The sequence below is a fragment of the Gopherus flavomarginatus genome, chromosome 1 (genome assembly GCF_025201925.1).
Source record: "Gopherus flavomarginatus isolate rGopFla2 chromosome 1, rGopFla2.mat.asm, whole genome shotgun sequence".
In the NCBI taxonomy this organism is placed as follows: Eukaryota; Metazoa; Chordata; order Testudines; family Testudinidae; genus Gopherus; species Gopherus flavomarginatus.
The window spans coordinates 209,418,755-209,430,774 of record NC_066617.1 but is presented as its reverse complement, the minus strand read 5'-3'; the positions used below and the strand labels follow the sequence as shown (position 1 = coordinate 209,430,774).

The 12,020-nt window shown below is 41.7% G+C and overlaps 1 protein-coding gene across 2 annotated transcripts in view; it reads left to right on the top strand.

Moving 5' to 3' along the window:
• Positions 1-11,675, top strand: part of TMPRSS3 (transmembrane serine protease 3) — a 31,933-nt gene extending 20,258 nt beyond the window's left edge. Inside the window, exons 9-13 of one of the 2 annotated variants that reach the window (XM_050936636.1) lie at positions 1,839-2,008; positions 3,931-4,026; positions 5,469-5,521; positions 8,854-9,006; positions 11,098-11,675. In XM_050936636.1, coding sequence (XP_050792593.1) covers positions 1,839-2,008; positions 3,931-4,026; positions 5,469-5,521; positions 8,854-9,006; positions 11,098-11,118 — 493 coding nt within the window. In that variant the 3' untranslated portion in view covers positions 11,119-11,675. Of the gene's footprint in view, positions 1-1,838; positions 2,009-3,930; positions 4,027-5,468; positions 5,612-8,853; positions 9,007-11,097 lie in introns of both variants that reach the window. The other variant, XM_050936635.1, reaches the window with a different exon arrangement.
• The last annotated feature ends 345 nt before the right edge of the window (positions 11,676-12,020 follow it).

Genomic DNA, 12,020 nt, shown 5'->3' with positions numbered 1-12,020 from the left:
GAAAATTTTTTGAGAAACTGTATTGCACATGACATAATAATTTAGCAGTAATTTATACTTGACCATTCTTACAGTCACAATTTCCAAATTATTTTATGAGACCATTTTAGCTTGTACAAAATCAGTTAGTTGTAGGACTGCTTACAGTCTAGTGTGCAAATTGTAAATGGGTAAAGACTTGCTTAGATTTTTCTTCTTAGAGTAACATTAAACCTGTTCCCCTTCCTTATGTGTAATGAGAATAGTCTCCCAGTGAGAGATCTTGTTTGCATGCCAGCATCGGAAGGCTCCCATCCTTGCTCCTAGGAACTCACAGGTTAAAGATTCGTGATTTGTTCAATATTTCACAGAGAATCCATAGTAGAGACAGGAACTGAATACACGTCTCCTGCACTCCCATCCAGCAATTTAGCTAACCCATAATTAGCATCACAGGCTAAATGCTAGAAGAGAGTGGAATTACCGCATGCCTTGAAGGCCAGCAGACATGAATAGTGGTGAACCAGTGACAGAAGTGAGTTCCAGAATGAAGGTCCGTCCACTGAAAATGCCCTGCTACTAGCCCTCTTAAATAAATCTAGTGACTTACTTTGAGCACCCCAGCTAGTCTCAACCACTCTGGTGTCACACAGGGAAAGAGGTGGTTTTTCAAGTAGGCAGGATGCAAAACCGCATAAGTCTATAGAGAGAATCAAGATCTTAAATGGCATCAAACTGATAAGGAGCCAGTGCAGCCTTTCGAGCACGTGTGTGTGTGTGTGTGTGTGTGTGTGTGTGTGTGTGTGTGTGTGTGTGTGTGTGTGTGTGTGTGTGTGTGTGTGTGTGTGTCTCTCTCTATATAGACACACATATGTATATGTGTACTCAGCTAGTCACTGAATGCAGAGGCGCCATCTTTCTAAGTTGCCAGGGAGTGCTCGACCCCCTGTCTCAGGCCCTGACCCCAGGGCCGCCCAGAGGATTCAGGGGGCTGGGGTCTTCGGCGGGGGCCCCCGCTTTGGCATTAATTTGGTGGTGGGGAGTCCTTCTGCTCCAGGACCCGCCGCTGAAGTGCCCAAAGGCCCGCAGCGGGGGCCCCTGCTGCCCAATTACTGCCAAAGACCCAGCTTTTTGGGTCCTGGGGCAGAAGGACCCCCCAGCGCGGGTCTTCGGGGCACTTCGGCAGCAGGTCCCGGTGTGGAAGGACCCCCCACCACTGAATTACCACCAAAGACTCTGAGGGGGAAGAAGCTCCAGGGATCCAAGCCCCATGAGAGTTTTTCAGACCCTGGAGCAAGTGAAGGACCCTGCTCCAGGGGCCCTGAAAAACTCTCGTGGGGGCCCTGTGGGGCCCAGGGCCTGGGGCAAATTGCCCCACTTGCCCCCCCTCTGGGAGGCCCTACCTGACCCTACTCTACCCCTTTCCCCAAACCTCCGCTCCTTCCCACCCCCGCTCCACCCTGCCCTATTCTGCCCCTCCCCTGAGTGTGCCCTGCCCTCACTCCTTCCCCTCCTTCCAGAGCCTTCTGCATGCCACTGAACAGCTGATTGTGGCTGGCAGCAAGTGCTGGGAAGCAGGAGGAGCTAATTGGGGGGATGCAAGTGGGTGCTGAGCACCCACTATATTTTTTCTATGGGTGCTCCGGAGCTGCAGTATGGAGTCAGTTCCTATGACTGTACATATATTTATTTATGAAGTGAAGTTTAAAACATGGCTGATACTAACAGACAGCTAGAAAAATAGTGTAGATTATATATATTCCAAACCCTATAGCTATTAATTTTGCATGCAGGCACAGTAGACAATTTTAAAACTTGACATTTATTAACGTTTTCTCCCTCCTGCCTCTTTGTTTCAGTTTGTACTCGCCTAGCTCATGGAGCGTGCAGGTGGGCTTTGTGACTCAACAAGACATTTCAGTTAATCCATATTCAGTGGAAAAAATTATATTCCATAGAAATTATAAACCCAAGACAATGGGGAATGATATTGCACTGATGAAGCTGGCAGCACCACTTGCTCTCAATGGTAATTTTTTGCCCCTTTGTTTTTTTATCTTTTTTTTTTTAATTAAAAGCTAGGAGTAATTTCTAGTGATACAGACCAGAAAAGCCTCTGAAGCACAGATGGGCTTGAATCAGAACACTGGGGGGGAAAAGTCCCACTAATTTCAATGGGTGTTGGACTAGGCTCACAGTATAGATAGACTAGTCCCCAAATGCCTAATACTAGGAGATATCCCCTACTTAATAGATCTAATTCACATGGAAATGAATATCATTAAAAGACACAAATTAGTCTTTAATACCACAGCCAGTCCATTTATATACTTCTTACAGTAGTCACCATTTTAACAAATGAATATCAAAGCTATGTGGGCTGTTGGAAATCATGCAGAGGGAGGAAGCTACTTATCTGAATCATTTATTCTTATTCTTCCAAACTAGTTTTCCATCCCTGTTAGAAATGAGCTAGCCTCTCACCCTTCCAGCTCACAGCTGAGACTAAGGTATGAAGTTTATGCTGCCTGTGCCCCTGCTATACTAATTTCTGTGAATAAATGGAGGTGTGCAGTACCCAAGGTTTTGAATCTGGCACTTTTCAAGAGTATTAACATTTCAAATAAAAGTCAAGACAATTAAAATAAAGTGATGCATTTAAATTAAAAACAAAATAAACATCACTCTTACTTTCAGATCAGGATGCCAACTTCAACTGACGTGGCTGGTGAACCAAAATATAGAAACATTTGTAAAAAGAGCATTGTGCTGTTTTCAAATAATCTACAAATGTCTCCCCAAAGATGACACCTTTCCTCATGGGGGTAGTTCTACAAATGTTCTCACTTCTCATCGCCATGTTTTCTAGTTCCCTAATTGGCTCTTCTTTAGAAACCACATCTACTCTGTGGTTAAATAAAAATTAAGCTTCAGGTTTTTTTCAAATCTCAACTATCATATTTAAAAAAAAAAGTTTAGGAAACTATCAAGTTTATAAGCATTCTGCAATACATGACTATCTCTGAAATTTATTCACAATATGATCAGAACAGCTGGAATGTATCTAAAGGAACTTGGAAGGCTACATACTTATGGCCAGATGTTCTGCACAGAGATAATTTCATGCTGGAGAACTGAACTGTTTGAGAGCCCCTGAGTGCTACTGGTATTTGTGCAATGAAACTTCCCTTTCTTACTGCCAGTTCATTTAAACATGTTGCGATGTGCAGCTGCAGACATACAGTGATACCACAGTCACTGGTAAAGTGCATCAAATAAATTGCACAACATTCAGTGCCCTAAATCCTAACCCTGTACGTTCAGCCGACTGAAGAAAGATAAAAGCACTTGCAGAGCCCCGGCAGTCTAGTCAGTAGAGGGCAGTGGTGTGCTCCCATGATTTATACATAAGTTACTATGTACTTTAGCAAGACTATTTTTTAGATACTGTTTTGAATTTTGCACGTGGGAGGAGACTATTCTTTTTTTAGATGGATTGATTTTCATTACATGTTTACCTCAAGACAAATCTTGAAGCCCTTACTCATTCATAAAACTCTCATTAAAGTAAAGGCGGAATAATAATTAAAAAAACCCAACTTTCCAGATCTGGCATTATAGCAACTTTAGAGCTGTTCCTATCAAAAGCCCATTTACTGCAGCTACAGCTTTTCTGAAGTTACACTTTCTTGTTTTAAACGTTTCAAGACATTTCCCCTGCGGGTGTAAATTGATCTACACCAGCTGAGGATCTGACCCAATTACTTTACATGTAATAATAATAGTACTTAGCTATTATATACCGTTGTTCATCAGTAGATCTCAAAGCATTTTACTAAGGAGGTCAGTATCAGATATATGGAATAATACACATCTGAACACAAATACCACTCCGCCCCCATGTAGGTCTTCCTCTGCATATTTTAAGAGCAATTGTTTCTTTTTAAATAGGCCTGATAGAACCGATTTGTCTGCCTAATTTTGGTGAACATTTTCCAGAAGGGAAAATGTGCTGGATATCAGGATGGGGAGCTACAGCAGAAGGAGGTGAGTATTTTTAATGTCCTTTATAAATTCTATGCACTGAAAAAAGTCATGTGGAGTAAGTGCAGAAGTGAGTTCCAGCATGAAGGTCCGTCCACTGAAATGCCCTGCTACTAGCCCTCTTAAATAAATCTAGTGACTTACTTTGAGCACCCCAGCTGGTCTCAACCACTCTGGTGTCACACAGGGAAAGAGGTGGTTTGGCAGTTGCAATTGCAGTGTACAGCATTAAATCTTGAGAAAAATCTGGAACTCAATGCTATTCTTACATATAGCAATAATCTAGGGTAAAATTCACCCATGTGCAGAGGGTCCAAAAAAGGCATATGTACCACTTAAAGCCTCAAAAGTAGGGTTATTCACAGAGCTGAATTTCATCTCTAGCAAATACCACCCAGAGTATTATTAATTTACCTAATTTGATTGGTTTCAAGTAGAGGAAGTACAGCATGATCCAAGAACCAAATGTACATTGCCTACATTGATATATTTTAGAGCTGGCTGGATAACAAAGAAAATGTGAATTTACAATGAATCATGGTTGTCATTATATTCATCAACTATTGGATGAATCACTCCATGAAAGTGAATGTTTTTGAATACTCATGCTGGAAGGGCACTATTTACTGTTCATTAGGCATCTCTTTAAAATGTTTCAATCATTCAGTCAGAGAGCAGAAACATTATGGGACCTATGTAAAGCCAAGGTGAGAGGTGCCATAGGAAAATCAAAGGAAGGGAGACAGGCAACCAATTACACAAGGTGAACAGGAATAGCTCAGTGGTTTGAGCATTGGTCTCTGAAACCCGGAGATGTGAGTTCAATCCTTGATGGGGTCACTAAGGGATCTGGGGCAAAATCAGTATTTGGTCCTGCTACTGAAGGCAGGGGGCTGGACTCAATGACCTTTCAGGATCCCTTCCAGTTCTATGTGATAGGTATATCTCCATATATTAACAACTAAACAGTCAAAGCAAAAAGTTTGTGACCACCACCTATTGTGGAAACAGTTTATCCAAACAATTTGGTCAATAGTTACAAATTATGCATACACTCAAAGAAAATTACACTTATTTGCAAATAATTTGCTAACTAAACTGAGGGCTGAATTAACAAGTATTGTTAGTAATGAATAGTTTGACTAGCTCTGAAGTTCTTTATATCATCATCAGTTGTCAAGTTTGTAGACCACATAATGCACAACTTTCATGGCTATATGCTGTAGCTCGTTATTGGGTAATGTAGGCAAGTGACAGGACGTCTAGATTTCCTGTTTGTGTATTATCATGTTAAGGTTAAACCATGTTCTTTTATCTTTGTCTTGCTAATTCTTCATATCCTTAAACTTTTGTTCTTTACTATAAGACATTGGTTTCAAGAAAATAATAGCACTGTAAAAACTGTAGGACTTAAAAAAAAAAGAATTATCTATGTTTTTAAACAGATGATACTTCAGAGACCATGAATTTCGCTGGTGTTCCTTTGATTTCTAATAAGGTTTGCAATCACAGGGACGTCTATGGGGGACTCATAACTTCTTCAATGCTTTGTGCAGGTTTTTTAGAGGGAGGTGTGGATACCTGCCAGGTATGGACGTTTCTTAACTACAATTGCATTGGTTAACATTGGTTGTAAAAATAAAAGTAACATATTCTCAAGAGAGAACTCCCTTCCTTTTTCTCAGGAAATATTTGCAGATATTTACTATGTGTGTATAAGAGATACTGTGACTGTTTGCATTCATAAAGTATGGCTCCCTTCCTTCTTTTAATCTGTGTACTTTACCGGCTACAGCAGAAGGTGCATTTACAGTTCTAAAGAAAAATGTACTTAAGATATTTTCAAACTTCTCGTATGTGCTTAAGCATGGTGCCATCCACTCTGCCCTGCTCACAACCACTGGCAAGGTGAAGAGTTCATAAGAGCTGCAAGGTGCAGAAACTCCATGGTTAACACACAGCAATAAGAGCATTTCACTTTCAAGTGAGAAATGGAAATGTGTAAGTCTGGAAGAAAACTAGATTTGGAAAAACTAAAACTAGATAACTCAGAGCAGGGCTGGTGCAAGGATGTTTCAAGCCCTAGGTGAAACTCCCATCTTGCGCCCTCCCCAACCCGCCCCCCCCGCCCTGAGGCACCCCTCCTGCCCCACCTCATCCCTGCACCTAAACTGATTGGCGCTGCAAGCCTGGGAGACGGGAGAAGTGAAGCAGCTCACCCTTGCCCCACCTCCTCCCAGAGCACACTGTCACCACTTCACTTCTCCTGCCTACCAGGCTTGCAGCGCCAATCAGCTTAGGCGCCACAAGCCTGGGAGGTGGGAGAAGTGAAGCAGTCACGGTGTGCTCGGGGAGGAGGCGGGGCAGGGATGAGCTGGGGCGAGTAGTTCCCTTGCGTGCTCCCCCTCCCCACCACTTGCTCAGGTGGCGCTCCCTGTGCTCCCCTGCTCTAGCTCCCTCTGCCTAAATGCCAGCGGTGACCAGGGCGTCGGAAGATCTGGCCACTGCGGTTGCTGCTGAAGAAAATGGTGCCCCCCAAATCCTAGTGCCCTAGGCGACCGCCTAGGTCTCCTAAATGGTTGCACTGGCCCTGACTCAGAGGATTGGTAATGAACTATGGAGTCTTTCACAATATCTATAAATCACTGGCTCAAAACCAACCCAGGTTAGTGATCAAAAGTCATAAAGTATTTGTATTATGGTAGCACCCACAAAAACAATGAATTACAAAGTGTCTTTACCAAAGAGTGCCACTATGTGGCCAGTGATCACAGGGATACCAAAAGCTTTGTTGTCGCAGTAAGATCATCAGTGATGGACATAAACTCAACATCCAGCCAGGCTATCTTAAGGACCTAGCTAGAGTTTGATCCTGATGGCTCTTGATCTGCGAAGAGGTTACATCCCTTTGGGATTTGCCCTAGTGATAATGATGAGCACCTACAATATACTACTCTGTGCTGTCTAAATATAGAGCAATGCTAGTAATACTGCCCTGCCCTAAGAAGCTCACAAATGAAAGCAAGGGAAAGGGATAAAATGTATCAGTTTACTAGCCCTGCTGTTTGCACTGAATATTCATGCTTGGAAGTGACATCCCCTGACGTAAAGAACTCCCTCTGGAACTGCTAACAATGTTGAGTTAAATAGAAAAAGAGATGGGCTTAATAGATACAGGATAGTTAGAATGCCTTCAAGTATTGTCATCATAGTCGAACCATGGACATACTAGTAGCACCGTAGATCAGGAATTTGACTATTCACATCAATTATTCTGTGTTCATACAGTTAATGGCAGAATGGGGCTTCAGTCTTGGTTAGTTCCTAGACATGACCATAATAAACAAAGGAAATGCTACCCGGAAAGCAGTACTTATGAGTCATTGGGTCAAGCAGCCCTGGTTGGCAGGTGTAGTAATGCAACTTCATGGATGGCATTTCCAGTAGTGAATCATTCACGATGGGTCCTCTTGGGCCTCAGCATACCCACATGTAAATTGATATTTGTGGATTTCCCATAAACAGTTAGGAAAAGCAGATACCCAATCCCTATGCAACTCTAAATACACTCTTTATTGATCTATCCCAAAGAATCCTCAAGTAATTTTTGTTCCAACCTGATAAAGACCCCAATCTGGAGATTTAAATTCAGGGCTTCTACTTCTCAAACCATTAAACAGTGAAAAAATCATGGGGCAACAGTGCCCCACAATTGTAGGAGCACTGAACACTGCTGACATCTGCTCTGGGAGTCTTTGATTTGACTGTCGCATGTAGTGTGAATGCTGAGTAGAGCTAAGCAAAAATCAGAATTGCCATCCCATGAGAAATTCTGATCTTTCAATATTTGTTTTTATCTTGAATTGGGACAATAAATTGAAATATCAAAATTTTTCAAAGAATAAAGAAGTTCTGAAAATTTTTGATTTGGCATTTTCAACGTTTTACATCAAAACAAAACATTTCAACGTTCCCAAATAGAAATAGTTTGGTTTGTTGAACTGACCCAAAATATTTTGTTTCAAGTCAGTTCAACATTAAACTACATTTCCCTATTATGGTACATTTTCTTATGGGAGTTGTAATTCAAGTTGACAGATGCCTCCATTCTTCTCTATGGGCCAAGCTCCTTGGCCTGACTAAATTTCTGTTACGGCTCCTGTAGTCATGCGACTCCCATTATGCACCATGCCGCTCAGTAAGAACATTGCTGCATCATAGGAGATGTAATCCAGTCAGGATGCTCAGCCCATAAGAGAGGATGGGGGCCTGAATGACAATTCCCATGAGGCAACACATCACAATAGAGAAATGCAGTTTAATGTTGAGCTGACTCTAAATGAAGATTGTTCAACGTTGGGTTTGTTCAACAACTCAAAATATTTTGATTCAAGTGGAACCAACCAAAAACAAAATATGCCATTTTGCTTTTCCTAATGAAAACTTTCAACAAAATAAAAAATTTCCATAGGAAAATTTTGATTTCATGGAAATGCATTTTCTGTGAGAAAATCATTCCCATGGAAGATTCCCTACCAGCTCTAACACCTACTACATCTTTGCACATATGAATGAGAAATGGCAGATAACACTTTTTCACAGTAAAGAGAGATGTAATTTCATGTGTACTTGTCTACCCTAGAGAAAAGTCACTTGTCTGTGAAAATCAAAGTTCCTGTAGTGTATGTTTTTTGTAAGATTCAGAAGGGAGAGGAATTAAGAAACTCTTTTAACCAGTCTTACTTGCTATACTCCAAAATACATAGCTCCTCTAATTGTTTCTTTTTTGGAGATGTTGACCAAATTTGTTTTATTTCTTCGGTCCTTCAGGGAGATAGTGGGGGACCCTTAGCCTGTAAAGATATGAACACCTGGAAGCTGGTAGGAACTACCAGCTTTGGGATGGGCTGTGCAGAAGTAAATAAACCAGGAGTCTACAGCCGTACCTCCTCATTTCTTGACTGGATACATGAACAAATGGAGGTTTGTTTTTCCCCTCCCATCTTTTGTCTGATAATCAGATTTTGCTCTTACTTCAAGTAGGTCTATTGCTCAGAATGAGAGGACTCCAACAATGCCTGTACAGGCAGTGCAGCTACCTTACTGGAGCAGTCAACATTTTAGTTGTGTCTGGGAGACACAAAGAGAATGGCAGGGATGACCACTTAGGATGACTACCAGGCAATTGCTAGTGGTAGCTGATGATGTGAAGATGTTTTATTTCTCAAAAAGAAAAATAAGCTTTAGCAATAAAGTATATATTTCACTTTTATAATTTCTTACAAAGTGGATTACTAGTTTCTAGACTTTGTTTAAATCTGGTATAATTGTGCCCCGGTAATAGCTTGATATATTATTGGTGTGGGTAGTAGCACTCCCTACTATTAAGGTTGCCCAACACTTGCCATTATAAGACCCTGTTTTTCAGTCATTTATAACTTTGCCACTCTCTAATTGCTTGAGTTGAAATTATCCATGCTGGGTGTCTGCCTCAGACTGAATTTTTTGGAACATTGAGCCAAAACAGTTCAACCATTTCCGAGAACAAGGCTAGGGAAAAAACAGTCATTGTTTTGCTCAAGTTAAAAAATTTTGGTGACCTTTTCTTTGAACTGCTTGATCACCTCCATGCTTTACAGAAGGAATTTGAAATTTTCATGGCAGTGGCCTCTGTGTCAGGGATGTGTCTTTTACTATCCCTGTGAAATTCTGCCCAAATTTGGCCAAATCATAGTTTAGCTTTAGAAAAATCATAGTTCACCCATGCTGAATAGAGACCTTAGATTTTAGCAGCTAAATTCCCTGAAGATTCCATCTGCACTGACCATGCTATAGCACAGGAGTTTCCCCACAACTGCAGCTTTGGATGGCTGTGGGCTGTACTGGGTACCACACAGCTGAACACTTGAGAGTGGATAGCTTGTCTCTCTCCTGTGCTCCCAATGGCCCCCTTTGCTGTTTTTCACAGCTTCATCCAATTCATTCTCCTAAGGGTTCCCATTTGAATGGAGACATCATCAAGGTTTAATAATCTACATTGTCCCTGGTCTGGGAGAGAAGTGCTATAGCCCTGATGGCAGATGATGGATTCTGCATACACCAAGGGATTCAATGATACTGCAGTTTCATAAAATCAACAAGAATTAATAAGCTGCACATAGATTCCCCAAGTTGTCACAGAGATGATACCCTTAAAGGGCTAAACCTGGCAAGACCAGAAGCCAGGCACTGTCTAGGGATGTGGCATTTGCATGTACATTCCATTTTCTAATCCAAAACTTCATTTAGACACAGTCAAACTCAGTCTCAGATTTCTAGAAGCACTCAAATGCTTTGCTAAACCTCTGTTGGCTGTAATCATAATGAAATTACTTTTTATAAACCTATACTACCTGAGGAGAGTCAGTTGTGTTGTTTAATAAGGTTTTTTTCTCAACATTAAGACTAGGTTTTCCACCCAGCACCCTCACCCCTATTAATGACATATCCCAATGGGGAGGAAATGAAACCACATCAGGTCTTGTCAGAATGGAACTGATCTATTATTAATCTGAATGAGTTACACCCTGAGGAATATTATGCATTGCCAGTTAAACTTGAATTAATGTGAAGTGTCCCCACCCCAGCAACAAAACCAAAGCCCTTCCTAGCACCTAGTACCAACCACCTGCACCCATACACAGTACTTCCTTCAGCCCTCCTAATGTGGCCTTCAGCCTCCTCATACAGCACCAGAGCTCCTACACTTAGTCCCAGTTGTTCTGTACCCCACCTTCAATTCCCAGCAAAGGTTGAGAACCACTGGATTAAAGCATTCAAAAGTATCAATGACATTTGGTGAGCAGAATGTTGTTTGTTCAGATTCTCAGTAAATAGAATGGGAGTTAGACTGTACCTTCTTTCGGTGCAGGGCATATTTTTCTGAAGAGTTCTTACCACGATCTAGAATTAGAGGTAATTTCAGCAGTCATTTACTGTGCCATGTGGATTAAAGAAATCTTGTGACTTTAGAACTATTTCATGAAGCAGTAAGATTAATATTTTAAAAGATGCAAAAATGTTTTTTATTTTCAGAGAGAAGAACTGCGAACCTGAAGATAGCACTGATTCACTGAACTTTTGAAACTTGATTTCAAATTCCTGCTCCACAGAATCATGTACCCCATCCCATGGACTCTTGTATAGTATTTTATATTAACAGCAATTACTTTCTATCATCTCTTCGTTGGTACTCAGAACTTACTGTATTTAATGAAAAAGAACAATGGTCTCTTCTGGTTGCATTCAGTCCCTTTCAGATGTAAAAGGCAAGTAGGATTTGGGATGATGTGCAGGTATGCTTTTTGGCACCTACACATCTCATGTAAAGAAAAAGCAGCAAGAAGACCTATAATACAGAGTGCTACAGGAATTAAAAATTGACGGGTGATACTAGCAGCAAAATTGCAGAGGAGGAAATTCAAATCAGTGACTATTTTTATACTTCCTTTCCAGGGATCAGAGTACAAGAAGTTTATTCTCCTCCTAGATCTGTGCACATTCAAGTTAAATACTCCACTACACAGCTATCTTCAGATTTCTTTATTAACTAAATTGACAAACAAATATCTGGTGATTTTTCAAGTATGCTCCGTTTTCATTATTAAGAGAGATCTAGGCCAGATCCACTTGTATCTTGTTGAAAATATACCTTAGTTTGACTCAGATATGTCATGGAAGGGCCGGTGCAAGGATGTTTCGCGCCCTAGGTGAAACTTCCACCTTGCGCCCTCCTCCCCCGTGCCCCCGCTCTGAGGTGCCCCTCTCTGTGGCAGCTCCCCCCCTCCCCCCTGAGGCACCCCCCCGCTCCAGCTCACCCCTGCCCTGCCTTCACCCCAAGCACCCTGTGGCTGCTTCACTACTCCTGCCTCCCAGGCTTGCGGCGCCTAAGCTGACTGGCACCTAAGCTGATTGGTGCCGCAAACCTGGGAGGTAGGAGAAGTGAAGCAGCCATGGCA